A 21,073-nucleotide genomic window follows, 5' to 3' on the forward strand; every position below is an offset into this window, starting at 1 on the left:
AATATGAACAAGAACAATAATGCTGGTTCCAGTTTTACAACTAAACGAACTCTAAATTTAACTTTTTTGAATGAATTTCTCTGTATTATACAAGAAAAGCAGAGAATATCAGACATTATGCCTGTAGTTCAACAAAAACTCAAAATATGCAAATAAATGTTTTTCTGTAGTGTTTATATCTTCGACGTGTTTTGAGGTCTAAAAGAGAACCTGATGAATGACAGAGGTTGAATTATCCACAATAAGTTGCTTAGTTCCAGCAGTTAAGAAAAGCTTGTTCAGTTCTTTAGGTGATAAGTCATCTATTCTAGTGTCGCCTTTGTTGATGGAGATGAGAAAACTTTGCAGGCCATCATTAAAGCATGTGTACATCTGCATTTTGCCATCAGTTTTCTTGACAGTTAAGTTGCAAACCAGTTTTGTTTGGCATTCTGAAAAGAGCATAGTTGTTTGGCAAGTTGGCAGGGGACATGTTATCATGTCATCTTCACTATCATCTTGATTTAGCGTGGTGTTGCATACAACACAAGAGTTTGCTGCTTTCACATTGGCACCGATAAACCGTCCCTCGATAATATTTTCAGCAAATTGCTCAGATGTTAAGTTTATGTCATGGATTTGTCGATCAGCTGGTTCAATTGATGTTGAAGTATTTGTAGATAGATATTTAACGTCATCAAATACTCTGATTCTAACATTCTTAAATGTGTACGTTTTTCCACATTCTACTCTGTCAATGAGGTCTTCCCAGAGAGTGAGTTTTATTGTGCTATGCTCATCATTAATGATACAGTCTGATTTCTTTAGCTGTTGACCTTGTTTAATGATCAATTGATTTTCGTGATTCTTTGTTACCACCTTAGCAACAATGTCAACTGCCTTGTATTCTGGTGCTGATAACGCTTCTTGCACCGTCACAATAGATGAGACAACTTGGGAGTTATATGAGAATTCTGGCGCTGCTGATGTTATCTTTGATTTTTTCGTCATTCTGAACTCTTCAGAGGTACTGGTGCTAGCCATTCTTTTGGTGGCTGTGATTTTTATTGGTGATTTATTTTGGTATGGTTCAAGGAGATTTTTTCTTAGCTGTGGGTCATAGCACACGGCACGGACCTTTTCAGCTTCTCCAGTTTGGACAAGACAGTCAAAGTATGGTTTTCTGTTTTTTTTTTCGCATGCTTAACAGGACTTAGGCTATGAACAAAACCCTCTAGTTGAACATCTGAAAGAATAGAACTTATTTTAGTCATTGCAAACACATTGTTTATTATGCTTTACACAACAAAGAAATATATATCTTACCTGGTGAGTCGTCAGCTTTGTTGAGTTGTTGTTGTCTGCAATTAAAAGGAGATGTTATGTAATAATATTAGCAAAGAGTACAAAGATATTACCTAAGATAAGATGGAAACGAAAAATAGAAATGAAATTAAGATACAAGTACTTACGGGTTTGTTGTAGGAGTGCTCATGTTGGTATTCTGTAATGAAATAAAGTGTATCTAAACAATTGCACTATTGAGTGTATTTAACTGTGTTTCTAATACTTAATATTTATAATAAGTACCTAATTATTCAGAATACTGGTAGTCTTATAAGAACATAATCAGTATGTGCTAATGTTAAATAAACTAGTGTGTAATGTAAATTGTTTGCACTGTATTTATAGACTCCATTATCAATTTTTGCCTTTAGTTAATGAAGCTGTTTATCAATACACAAATGGCTTTATGATCAGAAAAATATGTCTCCAAAATCTGAAAGCTTGTTTGCACTTCAGGTAAATTAATGTAGATGTGGTCAATACAGGTTTTACTGTCTGTTGTACTACATGAAACTAGCTGTCTATAACAATTTTGTGTTATAAAAAAGTTATAAAGTGATGCACGGCGTGATTCACTGAACCAGTTCACATTGAAATCACCAATAAAAATGTTAATTTGTGTTGGTAGAGAGTCTAGTGTCTCTTTCATAGCATTACATAATTCTGTTATTGATACTGTTGGTGAGCTGTATACTCCCACTATTGTAATATGAGGTATGATCATAAACCTCAAAATAGTTATTTCTACACCATGTATATTTACAAAATGGATATCCTGGGTAATAGTCAAGACGGCTATACACTGCTGTACCTCCATATGGCCTTACATTTTGTCTTGGTGTACCATCATTTCTGAACAATGTATAGTTTTTATCATCTAATAGATATGAATCATCATTTTCATGCTGAAAAAATCTTGTTTCTGAAAAAATATTTACATCAGTGCTTGAGTAATTTAAGTCATGACGTATGTCATCTATATGCTTGTGCAATGATCTTGCATTGAGAAAACAGATTTTAATACTAGCTTGAGGTGCTTCATATATGGGACTAACAGAAAGTGACAGTTTTCCTTCAGTTCTCAATCGATGCATTTCAGTTTGGACGTCAGTATTAACAGCTATTTTGCTTTCACATAAGTCAGTTATATATAGACCATCTATAGTTGTTACTCTACTTAATCCTACATAATGTATATGAGGAATGGCTCTTTTGGTTTCAAAATTTACTACAATTCTACTTTCAGTATCACCCTGTGATCTATGTATTGTTTTAGCAGCAGCAGGTCTAAGTGGAAATTGTTTTCTCATCACGTGTACAGATCTTGTTCTACCTACAGCAAATTGAGTGCTACTAGGTTTGATTGGTGTCCATGTTGGTTCAATATCATTGACATATAGCTGTCTATTATCATGCCTGGTTTTTTGACCAACATCAGCATGATCAAACTGTACCCATATAATACCTGATGGTTTGTCTGTTTTATGTATTTGCATAAATTTTATAATAATAATAATAAATAATAATAATAATCTTTATTGAGGAGAGCTTTTTCATTTTTCAAAAAGGACCTCGACTTATAAATAATAACAGTAATCTATAAAAAATATATGGAAAAAAAAATTAAGAAAAAAAATATATTGTTGATATATCGTTACATTAAAAAAAATACTATGATAAAAATACCTAGGTTAAAATTTGAGAAATACTACGTTTAAAAGTACAAATATTTGTGCATCTCTTAATGTCCTGGCTAAGTGAGTTAAAATCCTTGACTGCATGGTACTCAGTTCTTTGTTTGCCCCAGTTTCTTTTCACACTAGGGAGCCTAATATTACATTTGTTTCTGGTATTATAATTATGTTGATCTTCGAGTTTTAACAGATCCATTTCATGCTCTACGAGACCATTTAAACATTTAAAGACATATACACATCTTCTAAGAAAACGCCTCTTTTCTAGAGGTAACCACTTAAGTTTGGCTAAAGCGTCTGTTGCCGACGAGTACAGTGGTCTATCAAGTATTATTTTTGCAGCCTTGTTCTGGAGGATTTGTAAATTTGACATGATAGTGACATTATGCTTATCGCCCCAAACTAAATCAGCATATTCGAAAAGGGGCAGAACTAGACTATTATAATAAAGAAGTCTAGCTCTAAAAGGCAATAAATGCTTAATGCGCCTTAGAAGACCGAGTCTTTGGTTGATTTTGCCAGATAAATATTCAACATGCTCTGACCATGTCAAGTCGGAAGATATGAATACTCCAAGATATTTGAAATTACTCACATTAGATACATTTATGACACTACCAGCACCATTGGTCATACCATCATCATTTCTAGTGTTTAGTGATATCTCTGTTCTTTCACCAATTGCCAAATGCAAAACAGAATGCAGTTGTTTTGTTTTTCTAGGATCTTTAGGTATTTGCTTTAATATTTTGTCTCTAAGTTCTTCCGAATCTGTTCCAATGACAGTGTCATGTGCTTTAATAGAGTATTTTGGACCCTGAAGAGCATTATGAGCTTTATAGTTGAAGTCATTGACTTTAGCATTTTGAATAAATAAATGAGGTGCATCTTTGGGATACTGAGCACTAGTGTGGTTAAGAATTCTTTCCTTTAATTTGATTATACCCTCTTTAGTATGATTTCCCTCTCTTAATCTATTCAATAATTCAGCAAAGTCTTTGCTTTCCCCCCTCTGTCGCATGATTTCTTTAAGTTCAAACATTTTGAAAAGTTCTTGCCATACATTAGGTGCAAGAACACCATATTCATCATTATCCATGTCTTTAAATATATAACCATCCATTACAGGTTGTAATTGAAACAAATCTCCTATAGCAACAATACTAACACCGCCAAATGGTAGCGAGCTGCCTTTGATGTCTTTAAGTCTATTATTGAATTGGACATTAAACATAGTATTACCAACCATAGATATTTCATCTACAAATATCAACTTAAGTCCACCTATTTGACATCTTAATGTATTAAGCCTACTTGAATCAAGTTTCTTATAGTTCTTTAATGACTGACAGGCTGGTACTGCTAAAGCACTATGAATGGTATTGCCCTTTATATTATATGCTGCTTTCCCTGTGGGTGCTAACATAAGTATTTTTGTTTCAGCAAAATTAACGCCAGGTCTGGTGTTATAATATTTCAAAGCAGCTTGGTATAAGGCTTTAGTGACATGTGATTTACCCACACCTGCACCACCACTTAGAAAGCAGTAAAATGCCTCACCAGAAGTTTTTATTAAATGTAGTACATGATAGAAAAATTCTTTTTGCTCTTTATTCAACGTCTGTACCATACATCTATATTCATCATCTGGCAGTTCATTCATAATAAGTGTTTCAGTATTATCAACTCATGGCATTCCTAAATCATCTGATAGATTATAGTTTCCAGTGAAGTCAGGATGTAAGTCTTGATCACCTTCAGCTCGGTCTTGTTGTTCAAGATTTTGAGTACAAGGTGCTATCTCATCAAATCTATCCTCTAATCTATTCATGTCTTGTTGTATTTCATTAAAGTCCTCATTGCAAACTGCATATTGTTTCATTTGTTCATTGATGACATTGGCAAGTAACATATAGCGTTCTTCATAAGATGAAAATGTACCAAGAATATCAGTTTCTTCATTTCGCCATGGAGTAAATAGCATTAGAAGTTCACGATAATGTTTTTCCGGCTCAGCTTCCTTATTAAACCACACACTTCTAATTATCCTAGCCTTTGCTCGTTTTTTAGTTTTGCTACGTGGTGTTTTCTGAGCTTCTGTATCATCATCATCATTTAGATTATCATCAACAAAATTCTCTAACGGAAGACCATCAACATCAACTTGATTAGTTTGTTTTACATAAGGCTTTCCAGCACAATCATACCATGCTGCCCAGTCTGCAAGTGTGATATTTCCTAGTTTTAGAGGGCGCTTTGAATATCTTTTGAGTAAACCACTGGTATAGATTTCTTCAGAGTCATCATCCATTTCATTAATATTATCCATTGGTTTTAATAGGTCAACTCTTTCATTAGGTGGTGATGTATTTATAAATATTATCTGTCTAGATGATTTTCTCATTGGAAGCTGTAACACAATGTACACTGCTTCTTGTGCACTTATCTCAACATTATTGAGGAACTTACTTCCAATATCCCTTACTTGTTGTTTTATTGTTTTATTACCTTGCCTAGCTTCAGTACATGCCTCTCTTAAAAGTTCACTCATGCCTTTCTGGCCTTTTGATATATAATTCACTATGTACACAGCACATGCATAGACATCTAAGACAAACTGTATATACATGTTAGCTCTCCATGCAGAGAGACAATCAGGGTTGTAATTATTTATGCGTAATTCATTGGGATTTCTTTTCAGAAACACAGTAGGTGTGTTAATCGATGAACTTACAGCAAGTAAATAGTTTTGTTTAGTGATATTAAGGTTCACGAGTAACTGGTCAAATGTAATATCTTCACCTTCTTTGCTTTCATCTAGATACACTTGAATTGCCTTCCAATTATCTCTATATATTTTTATTTCCTTTTCGGGTGTATCCTCATCTAGAGGATATATTATCATAGTTTGCTTCATTGGTGGCTGTGGATAGTTAAATCTACATTTGCTACTTGTATTTTTACGGCATGTATGCGAATGTCTATGTACCTGTCTATTAACCAAGACTAGTAAATCAGCATTGTCTACTGGCTTTTGCCAAGTTATTATCTTATCAATAAATGATGTGACATCTTCATCACTATCTATTTGAAATTGTGGTGCATCTTCAAGCCACATCAGCATATGTATATGAGGAGACCCTCTTTGCTGATATTCTACACGGTAAAACCAGTCAGATATTTTACCTAAAGGTTGAGCAGAACTGAACAAGAAGTTTGTTAAAAATTGATTAACTTGATAATCAAAGTGTCTTGCACATGTCACAGGGTCACTCTGAATTAAGCGACACCTGTCATCCCAATTAAAATTGTCTATTTGTTCATCAGTGTATTCCTTATTGTCTACAAGCTGACCAAGTATTCTAAGTAGGTGCATCCATTGTGTTTCAGCTGATGAGAAACTACAAAATAGTGTAGCAGGACCTAACTGCCTAATCATTGCAAACAGATCTTTTTTAGCTTTTTCAAAGTATGGAGGTGAACCTCTCAATGCATTTAAAAATTTGTATCCATCATCATGACGAATCAATCTGTCTATTGATCCTTGCTGTTTAAGTTGTCCAGCAGTAATATTTTTGTTGTTTCCCTTACATTTTCTCAGAGCTATATGTGATTTTCCTAAGAGAATTTTCATTTGCAACTTTTTTGTTTTGTAAAATATATTTTCAATGCACACTGCAGCTCGTCTGTCAGACCGTCTCAACTCTGATTTACATATATCACTATAGTTAATATCGACTAATCTTTGTTTATTGTCAATTCGTGGTTGTCCAAGAAATATTCCAGGGTATGCTAACTCTTCACAATATTTGTCTCTAAAAACACTTAATGGTCTATTCCCTTCACCTGGAGCAATATTTAATATGTTTTGCCTTTCATTATCTTCTAAAAAGTCAGTTGCTGTAAACATAGTATCAGTAACACCAGCAATTGTTTCTGCTTCATCTTCATGTGATTCATTTTGGTCTAGCCCTTCAGAATCAATATCATTGTCATCAGTTTCATCTATTGTATCTGACTGTACCTTCTCATTAATTTCATCATTATCAGCTCTGTTGTATTGATTGATCCAGTCATTATTCAGTACTATACCTTCATCTCTATATAAACTACTATGTGTTATAAGCCAATTTGCTGCTTGAAGTACTTTATATGGTCTTACATTTAGTGACAGTGCAGAACTCTTATATTTCAGCATCCGCTTTAAATTAACTTTAATTGTAGCAGTTTGATTTTGCAATCGTGGTAATATATTAACTGTATTAGTTACATCAGCAGGTACATTAACAATATTTCCATGTATCTTAAGCTGTCTCCCCCTAGGTGCCTGCATTAATTTTTGAAATGCAATTCTTGGAGCTAATAATCTACATTCTAGTTCATTGAGATCAAAGAAATCTGGTTTATCTGGAAATGCCATACCATTCGCTACAGCACATGGTGGGACTTTATTTTTTTGCAAATAATTAGAGCATGTTCTACAAACCCATTCTTTGTTACCAACACTTATCTTATTTGATAGATATTTCACAACATCAGGATTTGATTGTCTCAGCTTAGTAGTACTACTCACACTATGTTTATACCATAGTTGATCACAACATATACAAATATACAGAGGGCCTTGGTTTACTATTTCATGGAACCACTTTATTGCAAATTCAATGGATGAGTTAGCTTTATATTTTCTTTGGTATTCATTACGCTTTGATTTCTTTTCCGGTGATGCATTCATTTCTCTATTTTTTCTTTGGTATTCATTTCTCTTTGATTTTTTTTCTGGTGATGCATTCATTTCTCTATATTTTCTTAGGTATTCATTACACTTTAATTTCTTTTCTGGTGATGAATTAATTTCTCTATATTTTCTTAGGTATTCATTACACTTTAATTTCTTTTCTGGTGATGCATTCATTTCTCTATAATTTCTTTGGTATTCATTTCTCTTTGATTTTTTTTCTGGTGAAGTATTATTTTGTTTGGATTGCCTGTATTCCTTCATGTATTGCCTAATGTAGGTAGCCCTGTCTTGCTTTTTTGTTTCATTTGAATTAGAACTTTTGCTTGTACTTGCTTGCTTTCTTTTTTCTGGACGACTCGAAATTGTATTTTCCCTGTCAATATTGTTCGAACTTTGTTGATGTGAAACAGAACATGTTGATACGTAGTGCACTTGACCAATATGTCCTATGTATATTGTTCTAATATTATTTATTATTGTATTTGCTGGCTCAACTAATGTGACTTCCCTAATATTTGAATCTGATTCTATAATATGAATCTTTAAACTCATTGCATCAGCAACAGCCTGTATTATAATATGATTGGCCCATGTTCCTTGTAGAGACATATTAGTTAAATACTGTGACCAAGATGAATCTATGATACTTTCAATAAATCGTTCAGGATTGTCCTTTAAATATCTCACTCCTAAAGCTCTAATTTCTGCATGTTTATTTGAATCACCATATAGCTGATGTGATACTGATTTGAAAAAGCAATCACCTCCTCCACCAACATCTAGTGGTGTTAAACCATGTCGAAGCATTCGGTATCTTAACGTAAAGTCACCATTACTATATAAACATATATCTTCAATATTATTATTATCAGTTACAGGACCAGGATTCAATTCAATGTCCCCAGACAATAAAAGAGTTTGTTTACATCCATTATACCTCACTGATGTTTTACAAGTTGCTCTAAAAAAGGAGCTATAGAAACTATTAAGTCTGTTAATGTATTTCAATTTCCAATAGTTATAGTTTGTAGCAATTCTGTAAAAAACAGATGAAACAGGTGTGCCCTTAATAATCATCTTTTTGTGTCTTTTTCTTAACTTTCTATATCTGAGCAATCTCATAACTTTTTTTAGGGATATTCTAGATGGTTCTCTATCTCTACATTTGTGATTTAGTTGCTTTGAACATATTCGAGAATGTCTATGATTTTCTATACACTTGGAGATCTTGATAGATGGACAAGATGCATGTTTATTATTATCATGTTTGTTTTCAATACTAGGCATAGTTTTCTCAAATGCATTTGTTATACTGTTATTACTAGTTTTTGAGGTGAATTCGTCAACAAGATTACTTCGATCATTATATACAGTGCTAAAAATGTGATTTGTTTGCCCTGTTTTATCCGACAAATACAGCAACATGTACACAGGTATCCCGAAAATACTTTTGTTCACAAATTGGTTTCCACAATATTTGCCATTATAGTGCCTTTCAGTCACATTGCTGTGATTATTAGTTTCCCGAAGGAAATTTTCAGTGTGCCGAAGCACAGTTAAGATCACATTGCTGTGATTACTAGTTCCCCGAAGGGAATATTCAGTGTGCCGAAGCACATTTTGAGCCCCATTTCTGGGTTTGTTTGCTTCCCGAAGGAATTCTATGCTCTCCCGAAGGAGATTTTGAGCCCCATTTCTGGGTTTATTGGTTCCCCGAAGGGAATTGAAGGACACCATACGGCCATAAGGACTGGTCTTGTGTAATAAGGCAAGCGATGCAATCGAGCTTTTGTTGGCAAACAAACCACATAAAGCACCCCAAAATCTGAAATATTCTTTAGAAATACCAACATGACAAATGCATAAAAGGTTGTGCCTAGTACTAAACACAAAAGGGATAGAATACATTGTAAAAGAAGTATTAAATCAACTCACCTTCACAAGAGCTCGTGAAATCAAACGAGAAGTGCGAAGAGAAAGCACATGTTTGACTCCAATCATTTTTTGCTCGTGGACTATAATTCAAAACAACGTCGTAATTCGAAATCAATCCGATCCCTCTTCGCCAGCGACATCTACGACGACGATCACGTGTTCGATGAATGACCGCTAGGAACGCCTGCTTCAAGTGAAATTCTATTGTTTACAACTCTTTCTTTCACTCACTCAAACCGATGGCATAGTGACGAGAGGCCCCATAAGGCCTTTCGTCACAAAAATACATAAAAAATAATAAGCCACCTGTCAACTCATTTTTTTTTTTCTAGAAATCCGGACGGGAAACATTTGTTTTATTTTACTTGGCCTAATTATTAAAGACAACAAGAATAAACAACAGTATTATATTAATTATTGTATCGGCGTGTTGGGGGATTAAAACTACGATTAACTACGGAAAGAGTGCTTGTCTGAATGGTTTTTTTATGAACTCAACAAATCCCTCGTGGGCTCATCAATCACGTGACATCATGCCCACAGGGAACCCAATAACAATAATAACGATAATGTCAATCTATGAATGTCAGTTATATATGAGCTCAGACATCCTCCGGGGGGCGCGTAGTTGCCGGGCACAGTCTGCGATGCGGTCCCTTGTGGCAGCTGTAATTCGCATGCTTCTCCTGATAGGTTGGTTGGACTGGAGCTGACCTCCTGTCTGCGCGTCTGCAGTTTCCCCAACATCAGTAGTAATCTCAAGGGGATATAGCTTGGAGATAGGTCTGTTCGTGTGACCCTTAGCTGTTTTTAAGGTTACAGCCCGTACACATCCGTCGGCACCTCTAATCAGATCTTCCACTACGCCTAGTTTCCACTTCAACCTCTTTTTTCTCGCTGTGGATCTGGACGTCTCCTATCTTGACGCGTGTTTCACCGCTGCCACCTGTTGCGCCATGGAAGCACCGCAGCGAAGTGAGGTACTCCTGCTTCCAGCGCTGCCAGAAGTGTTGTATAACTAGTGCTACACGGGTAGCATCCCTTCGGAGATGATCATCGTTTCCATAGCTCGGGTCAGTTAGTTCGTCCGCATCAGTGTCAGGATGTGGGAGACTGGTAATCCTCCTTCCATACAGTATATGGGATGGTGTGAGAGGGTCTTCATCATTTATGTCAGGAGAGACATATGTTAGTGGGCGGTCATTAAGGATAGCCTCAATTTCCATGACAACCGTCTGGAGAGTGACTAAGTTGATGGATGTTCGGCCAAGGACTTTCTTCAGCGTCGTCTTCGTGAGGCCGATCAGCCTCTTCCAAAACCCTCCATACCATTGAGCTCTTTTCAGGATAAACTTCCAATCTATCCCTTGTTTGCCGAGCTCCTGTTTGAGCGTTGGCGAATTAAACAGGTGCTCGAGTTCAGTAGCCGCCGATTGGAAGGTACTGGCATTATCAGAAATGATAACGTCTGGAATGGACTGGCGGCTTGCGAATCTACGTACGGCGAGAATGAATGTTTTGACTGATAAATCTGAAACGACTTCAAGATGTACAGCTCTAGTAGCTGCGCATGTCAACAAACAGATATAGGCCTTCGAGTCAGTTTTCCCGTTTCGTATATATAGTTCTCCCGTAAAGTCCCGCACATTACCATAGAAACCTACTAGAGTGCAACGCGCGATTTTGCACGAAGGTAGTTAGAAGGCAGGTTTCAAGTGCGCGCGCATGCTTTTAGGTGGAATCAGAGTTTTCCTCAGAGGTCATTTTATAAACCATGATGATTAATTTTGGTTATTCTGCGTAATTTTTATCACTTTTTGCACACCATTCAATAAGCACATCTGCAACGTCTTGTCTGTTAAAATATGGCAAAAGTAAGATATATACAAGTCTTTTGACCGAGCAACCGCGATGCATCAGATAGAAAAAAATGTCATGCATTGGATTTTTAGATCGCTGATCCAATAAAGTGATTTGTTCCAAGTCGAAACCAATGCATTCTCCAAGCATTCGAAAATCATTTTGGTCAAATTCGTGTTTCACGTTTAATTTGGTACAAACTACACGTCTTTCGTGTGCTGGAAGCTCCCCAATACTTGAATTAAGTTTTTTCTCTGGAAGGTGTTGGAGTTTCACCTCTACTTCAGGATTGTTGAAAACAGCATCTCCACAGTGTTCACGCAGAATTTGGTCCAATGTTTCACTTTTTTCAGGAGTTATTATCCTGCCCTCATTCCCGCCAACAATGTTATTAAGTTCGAGGTTACCATTTGAAGCATGGTACAAGGTAACCATTTGAAGCATCTGCATATTTTGTGTTTGGGGAGGAGGCTGTCTTATTGCCAATGAATGCTCATCTCCAATGCAACCATGACCAGCTTGACCATTAGCTTGCGCTTTAAAGAGAATATAGAAAAGCATCATCAATGGAAAAAAAGGGTGTATCACTAGAGAGAACCTAATGTACTTTGACAACAACAAAAACAGGTTTCACTAGCAACAATGGGGGTCGACCATTAAATTTTTTTGGGGTAGGGGGCAGTCTTTTGTGTTCTATTCCCGTAACTGGCGTGCAGGATATTTCTATGTCATGCATAGGGGCTAATCTTGTACAGAGACACCGCAAAATACATTATGGGGAGCCTGGAGAAGGTGTGTGGCGCATGACGGACAGGATGCGGTTTGAGGGGTCAGAGATGGTCGGAAAATACGTCTCCGCTTTGGTATTTCTGTGGTTGGCCGCGCAACAGCAAAAAAAACGACTAGGTACGAGTCTGCAGAGGGGCCGTTCCAACAATAAGTGGGATGTTTTATAGACAGGTGTAAAGCTCCTGAACAAAATTTCCTGGTAGAATACCTTCTTCGGGTAATGGCTGCAAGCTGCTTTCTACCTGCATCTCACATTGAAACTCATCTTAAAATGAAATTAGAAGGTTGTTAACTTTTTATAGGATTTTAAATTTAATCTATTATTTTACTTTTTTAACCTCTATTTGATTATACAATATGCCATTTTCTTTACTTTCTAATTACCTTCCCATAAAATTGTATAAATCTAGTAAAATAATAAATAATTTAAATTTAGATTATTGTAAATAGATGTAAAAATAGATTTTTGTAGGGAGAAAAAAGCTCAGCCAGATTCAATGGAGAGTTTAATTTATAAGAGTTAGCATACCTGGTTAAACTAATGTCACTGACAATTAGACATGATGAAAAGTAGGAAATGACCGGGGGCTAGACTTGTCTTTCATCAATTTGTTGTAGTCTCGTGAAAATAAAGTTCTTGATATGTCTTGAAGTAAAGTCTTGATATTTAATCGTGAAGTATCTGAAGAATCAGAGAGGTTGAGGGGAGGGGGTCTCAGTCTATTCTGGATCTACTTACTGTACACTCAGCTGTAACAACAGGATAGGTTGTCAATATGGTGTTATATATAGTGCAGTACCTTCTGGTCCTTGCTGCGAACAGATTGCTCCCTGGGTTTCATTTTGGATTTTATCTTGAAATAAAAGTAAAAAAATACAACAAATAGTAGATAAGTGGTATCAATAAATGCTATATTTATATATAGATTTGTTGACCAATATGACAAATAATATTCTCACTTATGAAATTAAAGTGTTTGATTTTAGTAAATAAAATATCTACATTGAAAAAGAAAACCTTACAATTATCATTATTATACTTTGCTAAAAGAATGGCTTTTTCCAGAGATATAAAAGATTTCTATTAATTCTCAAATATCTTAATATGCTGGTAATAATCTTAATTCTTTACCTACAGTAATAAAAGTCTTAAAAATAAAGAAAATTGCTAACCAAGAAGTTATGACAAGCTTCAAAATCTTTGTCGTATTCAAATTCAGCAAAGTAGTAACTCCAGGGATCTAAGCACATGTTGTGTGGGAAGTTTTGAAGTTTGATTCGCACAGCTCAAAATTCTAGTTACACGGAACACTTTGAAAAAAAAAAACATTCTGTACCTGCCCTTTTTAGTGCATTAAGATTATTAGATTTGCAGTGCAACAGACCTGTTAAATGTATAATTAACACTACATGTACCTTCTGCAACAGACCTGTTAAATGTACAATTAACACTACATGTACCTTCTGCAACAGACTGTTAAATGTACAATTAACACTACATGTACCTTCTGTAACAGACCTGTTAAATGTACAATTAACACTACATGTACCTTCTGTAACAGACTGTTTTCACAACATATTGCACGCACATCCAAAACGCCACTGACTGGAGGGCCACAGCTGATCTACAATGTCGTACAAATTGGAGTTTACAGACGAAGCTATAGAAAAAGCCAGAGTAGTTCTTTTGCAGAGTTTTGGCGCTAGAGTCAAATTCCCTTTGTCTGCATCATTTTGGATCAGCTATGTCCCACCAGTCTGTGGAATTTTGGACATGCGCCCAACAACGGGAAAACTCTAATTCATCAGCAGAAGGCATATTTTACCCGCCTATACATGTAACGGTTCTGCTGCAATGCTAATCTGAAAATCTGTGTTAGTGTGCACCACCAATAATATAAGTCATCCAAATAAGCAAAATAACCGATCTGACATTACAGGTATCACAAAAAGACTTTGAAGTTTTTGCTTTCCTTAACTTTAGGTGAAAACTTCGGGTAACTCTGCTGTCTCTACTTTGTTTCAAAGGTTCTAATTTGAGTTCTTTACCATAGCCTTTGAGTTTCCTTGTCAAATAGCTTTTTAACCCATCAACACTGTAGGTTTTTGCACAACTATCTGAATAAGAGCATGGGGATGAATTATTGGCTCCAGGATGTGACTGTGAACGGCCAAAACCAGTAGAGCTTCGCCTGGAATCTAAGAAAAAATAATTTGTCTTTATAATGTGCTTAATTCATGAGAGAAAATCCAAAACCCAACTACTGTGACTGGCAATAGCACCCAAAAATCAATTATTGTGATAGAAGACTGGGATGTACTTTGTATTTGGTAGTTACAGTACCTGGACAGTCCCTAGGAGTAGGATCCGAATTTCTACGTGCTTGAGTGGCAATATTTTCTACAGTAAAAATAGAATGCATAGTTGATATTAGACAAGCTGGAGGGTCCACTTACAGTACAGTGCAACCTGGATTTAAGATTCTCTATTCTATACATAATAATTCTCAATTTCTTGATTATCTATTTTCTTTACCAAAAAAAAGACCCCAAAAATGACACTGGGTTCACATCCAGTCTTCGGCCTCATCATTGTCGAACTAATATAAAGAAATTCACCATTTTTTACCAAAAACCTAAAATCTGGAATGTTCTTACTGAATGCCCGACAAATATTTCCTCTTTCAAGAAAAAAATGAAAATGCTTTTATTTAGTGTTTGATCGTTCACCTGTGATGACAGCTCTTTTTTTAATACATGTAAAATGGAGGAGCTCCCCTATCCACAAAAGCCCGATTAGTTTCAAGGATTAAAATTTCAATTGAAATTATAAGATTTTAAAGAAGAGCACATACCTAGATTATTGTTAGTAGCTCCATTCACAACCCTCTGCATCAAGTGTCTTGATCGCGGCCGATAAAGTGTCCTACGACACCTACTTAAAACCTTTCGCCCCAATCTGGGCAACACTACCAGTAGGCAGCAAGTTACTATAAAAGCAATTTTCCATCCAGAAATAGGATGGTCTTGTAAATGCTCTTTGCTATCAGTGCTTGGTGGAGTGGTACAAGGGTCCCGGGTCTTGCAGTTTTTTCCAGAAATTTTGGCACAACTTGAGACATGGACATCCTTGCCATCATGGCAACACTTTTCACATGCCAGACACTTTGCAGTGCTATTATCAAAGTAATGCCCTTCGTTACACTTGGGCAGACAAACAGTGGTGTCTTTTTCCACATCACACTTCCCTGTTTTCAATCTGTTTTCACCACAGATTGTACAAGCCTGGCACATGCTATAGTCTCTAACATTTGAGAAATTTGTGCCAGCTATGCAAGGGACGCACTCTACTCTTGTGTCTATTGTGTAGGTACCTCCACATCTCACACTGAAACCGAATCCCAGGTCACAGTGTGTCAAGTCACAGCTCCTACAGTGTGTCTCATTTTTGTTCTCATCCACGAGAGTGATTTCAATGCTGCTGTTACACCCAATCACCAATATAGGAGCTTGCATGAGCACCACAACAAGTAAAAGCACTAGACTCTGTGAAAAGAGACAACATGTGAAATCCAGCACCATAGAACTTTTATGGCAGTGTGCTTTCAATGATTTGTTTAAAAAAAAAAATGAATGTATCTTATTTAGCATCACACAAACATATAATTAATAAAAAACTTGCAGAAATCTTCGAGAATATAAAAATTTGAGCACATCATCCTATAAATGTAGTTATTAACACATTGACCCCTCAACCGGCCGGTACCGGCTTTGGGAAGTACCCACAACCCAAAAAAATCATAAATTCAAAATAAACACAACAAGATGAAGATACTCAGGCATCAGTCTAAGGGATAAATGGTCTTGCAGATATGCATCCAACCAAGGTGTTGGCATCTACTCTTAAGCCAAATAATAGCACAGGTTCTTTGACAAATCTCAAATCGAACAAGGAGAGAAAAGCAGAATCACCCCTCTCAATAAAACGCTCAAAATACCACACAAGGGAGAGAGATCAGCAAACACAGCTCAAGACACAAATAGATACCTTTATTCTGATCCTCCAGGTACATTTCCTTGGCCTCAAAACGCAATGTCCATTCCTTGAAGGATTGTACAACCACGAAAATATCTTTATGTATTGCAAATAATTCTGGGAGATCCAGGGGAAAATTCACGAGGGGAGGGCCAGTCAACACTCCTCTCCCCAAAGTCAGATGGTTTTTTATAAGTCTTTTCACCCCGAAGCCAAACAAATCAATTCCAGGTCATACAGACCCAGAATAGCAGTGTAAACAATTTTGGAATCAATTTGGTTTCAGAAAAGACAGCATTTAGGAGAGCTGTGGTGATTCATTAGAAAACTATTTTCTCATCCGGGCAAAGCCAAACATGAATCCACCTTTGCTTGCAAATATCCATAAGCAAAGCACTCAATTATGCCCCAAAAGACTTCATGATGTCCTGAGACACTCTCTTAATATGCTCATAGCTGTATTTTTGATGAAAAATACAAGCAACCATCAACTTGTGCTGGCTTCAGCACAACGACGAGGGATTAAAAGTGGGGATCGCAAAGCACTGTTGGAAAGCTTGGATACCGCTGACTAGGTGCAGCTGTGTTTGACTTTGACGGGCTGTATAAAACTCAGAATAGGGGGGGAGGTATCTGTTTTCAGTCTGTTTTTTTGTAAATTCAACTCAAAAACAGTCAGGAGTCAATGGGTTAATCATAAATTAATAAATTATTTAGCACAAATAATGCAATTATTCATTTATAATAATGTTATAATTAGTAATTGTAGTTATTCATATATACACCTATTTCAATAACAGTTGTCAGTGCAAATGGCAAATGGCGATTGGCAAATGGCAGTTCTACAACATCTCAAAGAATATCGATTAATCAAAACAATTATTCATTAAAGGTTACCAATGCTTGGCTCTGACATTGCTGGACTTTATATTTTAACACCTTCAATTTTACGAATAATTAGTACCCATAAGCCATTTACCATTTTGCCATTTGCACTGACAACCTCTTGTGAAATAGGTGTATGTATTAAGGTAAGCCAAAAGAAAATGAACATACACTTTCTTCGCAGGTTCCCCAAGGTAACATTGTATTTTACGTGTTTCATTTATAGCTACGGTAAATATTTGGTGAGATCCAATAAAACAATTGAGACGAAAAATATAATAAAATACTTCCAAACTTTTCTTACCTGTTTTTGGAGTTGTTAGTTACATCCCTGTGAAGTTTCAATCCATTTGGGGCAATATTGAGTGATTGTATTCCCCCCATACTAATAATAATTAGTACCCATAAGCCATTTACCATTTTGCCATTTGCACTGACAACCTCTTGTGAAATAGGTGTATGTATTAAGGTAAGCCAAAAGAGAATGAACATACACTTTCTTCGCAGGTTCCCCAAGGTAACATTGTATTTTACGTGTTTCATTTATAGCTACAGTTAATATTTGGTGAGATCCAATAAAACAATTGAGACCAAAAATTTAATAAAATACTTCCAAACTTTTCTTACCTGTTTTTGGAGTTGTTAGTTACATCCCTGTGAAGTTTCCATCCATTTGGGGCAATATTGAGTGATTGTATTCCCCCATACTAAGAGAAGAGAAAGGTAGCACTCTAATGATGCTGAAACGGGCAGTAGAATTGAAACTTTAAAAGTTCACCAAAATTTCTGCAAATTATACTTATACTTTACACTGCCACACAGAAATTATGAATCCAGTTGACTAACTCTTTGCGTACCTAAAACGCCATTCTTTACCTGCCTTGCCTTATCACCTATGTTTGATACAAACCCATGGGTTGGATTTTCAACCGTCCTGACAAAACAGCTTGTTTACATCTCCCTTCGGGCTAGCCTGTATGCAGTCTCAATTTGCATGTGGAAGTGGGGCCTTGCTGTCAATTCCCATTGGTCAGTGACGGCGCAGCTTTTTGGGGAAGGGGGATGTAGATATACTGTAGATGTATCGTTATAATATTGTTTACATGAATTTTGGTGAAATTTCGAATTTCCAGTTTTCTAGAAACGATTTTCTACCGCCCATTTCGCCAATTTTAGACTACAATCTACAATCGCTCAATATTGCCCCAAATGGATTGAAACTTCACAGGATGTAAATAACAACTCCACAAACAGGTAAGAAAAGTGTGAAGGTATTTAATTATATTTTTCGTTCCATTTTTTTTTATTGTAACCCACCATATATTTGCAGTAACTGTGAATGAAACATGTAAAATACAACATTAGCTTGAGCAACCTGTGCTTCCTTCAAATAATATAGTGATGTCCCCAATTAAAATACCAACACACTGCTGATGAATTTTGCATGTAGATACTCACATGTGGATTGATCAATGTTACTATTAAAAACCTAAAAAAAGGTTTACTACTAAATCTGATTCCCAATTTATTCTAATAAAAATTGACAGTTTATCGTTACAGCGTCACACATCACAATTGTACGGCAAGTCAGTCAAATAATGGCAGCCATACCACAACCACAAGAATCTGGTCCAAGTGATGAGAGAGCCATAATGGAAAGAAGTATTATATCACCCATAAGTACTAAGTTTCAGATTTTCCAGATTACTATTTCTGTGAGCTACGTGCTTAAAAAAGGCTTACTTGCAAAAAGTTGTTCTTTTGGCTTTAGCAGATGCATCCCGGCTAGTAAAGTTTACGATTACTTCGTGTTCAAGTAAGTATTATTGGGGTCTGCCTTCTCTCTACCCCTGCTCTAATCAATCATTAAAAATCGATTTCGATACAAATTGATAAAAATCTGTGATTTTTATCGATTTATTCCATAAAAATTATGGGGAATAAGATGGATTGTATGGGAGAACAACCTTTAAGCCAGTAATGCAGGCCTTTTCCCAGTGTTTTATAATGAAAAACCCACCGTGAGCGATTTGTAGCGGCCATCTTGGATTTTGAAAAAACAAAGATTTAAACAGGAAGAGGTGGCGGAGAAGGAGATAAAGAAACCGGGTTAACACCTGCGTTGCAGGCTAAATAACCTTTAACATGGAAAACATTTAAACAAAGTCATGTCAGGTGAACTTGATTATAGCGACCATGCCAATGTTTCACCTCACCTCAGTCATCTCAGTGACCGCAGGGATGATTGTGAAAACAAGTACCCGGGGACCCCAATTCCATTAGAACAAGCTTTTATTTATTCTTTTTTATTCATTTTGTGTATAATTATAGTACTGGCAGTTAAATGAAGCAGGCATAGTGGCAAGCGTTCACAACTGGGCACTTCTCGATGACCTATTTTGAGTTTATGATCAATTGACTGGATAATTTTGACCACGCGAAAGCCACAAACTTGATCAGTTGTAAAGAAAAATCGATTAAGAAAATCGATTAAGAAAATGCTGTCGTAAATGTGTTGTCTGAATGTCCCCAAACGTTTAAATTAAAAGAAAAAAAATGAGACATTCAGGCAAAAACACTCTGGGCTGGGTAGTGTCGATGGCTTATTATATTGGTTGAGATTCACTAGGTATGGTACAACATGGTTGTCAGCTAATTTGGGGGGAGGGGTTAATAGGGGTATGTAAATCCGCCGTTCTGTTCATTTCGGGGCTGAATCCACAGATCTGCAAACCTATTCACCCCCCTAATTACTTGTGTCAGGTTGAAATAGCTGTGCCGACCTGCTTAGTTTCCATTTCGTTAAAAATCAATACAAAACAATAAAAATCAATACTGTACTTTATCAAAGGGTAAAAATCGTTTATTTTTTTTTAAAGTTCGGCCATTTTCTAACGGTTTTCAAATTCAATCGATAAAAATCAATCACCCATCATCGATTTTTTTCGATTTATCGATTGCCAAATCGGTATCGATTTTTAACGATTGACTAGACCGGCCAATACAGCAATGTATTTAGCGGCACTCCTCCGACAATATAAGCAAACGAAATGATATATGTCTGGGGGGACTTTTCCCCCAAAAAAGTATATATGGCATGGCATAGAGGTTTACTCATCATCCATGACAAAAATTCGATTATTCAGCGATTTTTTTTCCAAAACGATAACGGTTGGTCAGCATGGACAATTTTGACGGCTAGATGTTTTGACTTACCTCTATTATGGATGGCGCTGATTTCGACCACGTCATTAATATTTTAAACGCAGAAAGATGTTCCCTGCTAGCAGAGGCCTCTTTTCTCTGTATTTTGCAAGGCTGGCGTTCGCGAGGAAAAGATACCTCTGCCATGCGCAAGTTCGTTTGGTCAAACCGCTGTCCACGATCGTGGACGGGAGATCCAGAGCGCATGCTCCGTTTATTAATTACTGGCCACTATTTGAGCCCACAATGACTAGCGCATGCGTGAAGCGTATATCCGCTGTCGGACAATAAGCCCGCATTCGAAACGGCGTCCTCCGTAGAAATATCACGCGACGAATTATAAAAGAAGCCAATGCCTTGTCTTCATTCAGAATTTTCTCTCTTTTGACTAACGAGTCAATCTACCGTTTACAGCTTTTGCATATTTTTCTGGAATTAACATTTTGTTCGAGTCCAACTGTGCGATATTTAATACATTGAAGAAACTCGCCTGCCCAGATGTCTTGAAATTTATCCCACAAACAAGACAAAACTCGTCTTTGCTGCGTTTGCTGTTAAATCTTTTTAGTTACGTTTTAGGTGATTGAAATTGAACAGTTGTTT

At 36.3% G+C, this 21,073-nt stretch overlaps 2 protein-coding genes across 8 annotated transcripts; both read right to left on the bottom strand.

The window, feature by feature from the left end:
* Nucleotides 1-1,057: 1,057 nt before the first annotated feature.
* LOC5503899 (ATP-dependent DNA helicase PIF1) lies at nucleotides 1,058-20,878 on the bottom strand. Of its 7 annotated transcripts, none has more exons than XM_048731170.1 (10): nucleotides 20,483-20,869; nucleotides 15,201-15,891; nucleotides 14,690-14,746; nucleotides 14,395-14,544; nucleotides 13,146-13,199; nucleotides 12,554-12,610; nucleotides 9,697-12,092; nucleotides 1,452-1,483; nucleotides 1,306-1,340; nucleotides 1,058-1,225 (listed from the first exon to the last, which is right to left on the bottom strand). In XM_048731170.1, the coding sequence occupies exons 1-7, from the start codon at nucleotides 20,675-20,677 to the stop codon at nucleotides 11,488-11,490; spliced, it is 1,809 nt and encodes a 602-aa protein (XP_048587127.1). In that variant the 5' UTR covers nucleotides 20,678-20,869; the 3' UTR covers nucleotides 1,058-1,225; nucleotides 1,306-1,340; nucleotides 1,452-1,483; nucleotides 9,697-11,487. The 7 variants fall into 7 exon arrangements, with proteins under 7 accessions (XP_048587127.1, XP_048587132.1, XP_048587133.1 ...); XM_048731175.1 differs by lacking the exon at nucleotides 20,483-20,869 and adding an exon at nucleotides 17,894-17,973; XM_048731176.1 differs by lacking the exon at nucleotides 20,483-20,869 and adding an exon at nucleotides 17,571-17,837.
* LOC125570309 lies at nucleotides 10,542-11,350 on the bottom strand. Its single transcript, XM_048731859.1, has 2 exons — nucleotides 11,343-11,350; nucleotides 10,542-11,190 (listed from the first exon to the last, which is right to left on the bottom strand). Exons 1-2 carry the CDS (start codon nucleotides 11,348-11,350, stop codon nucleotides 10,542-10,544), a joined length of 657 nt encoding a protein of 218 aa, XP_048587816.1.
* Nucleotides 20,879-21,073: the final 195 nt, after the last annotated feature.

Source organism: Nematostella vectensis, chromosome 8, assembly GCF_932526225.1.
Source record: "Nematostella vectensis chromosome 8, jaNemVect1.1, whole genome shotgun sequence".
Taxonomy (NCBI): domain Eukaryota; kingdom Metazoa; phylum Cnidaria; class Anthozoa; order Actiniaria; family Edwardsiidae; genus Nematostella; species Nematostella vectensis.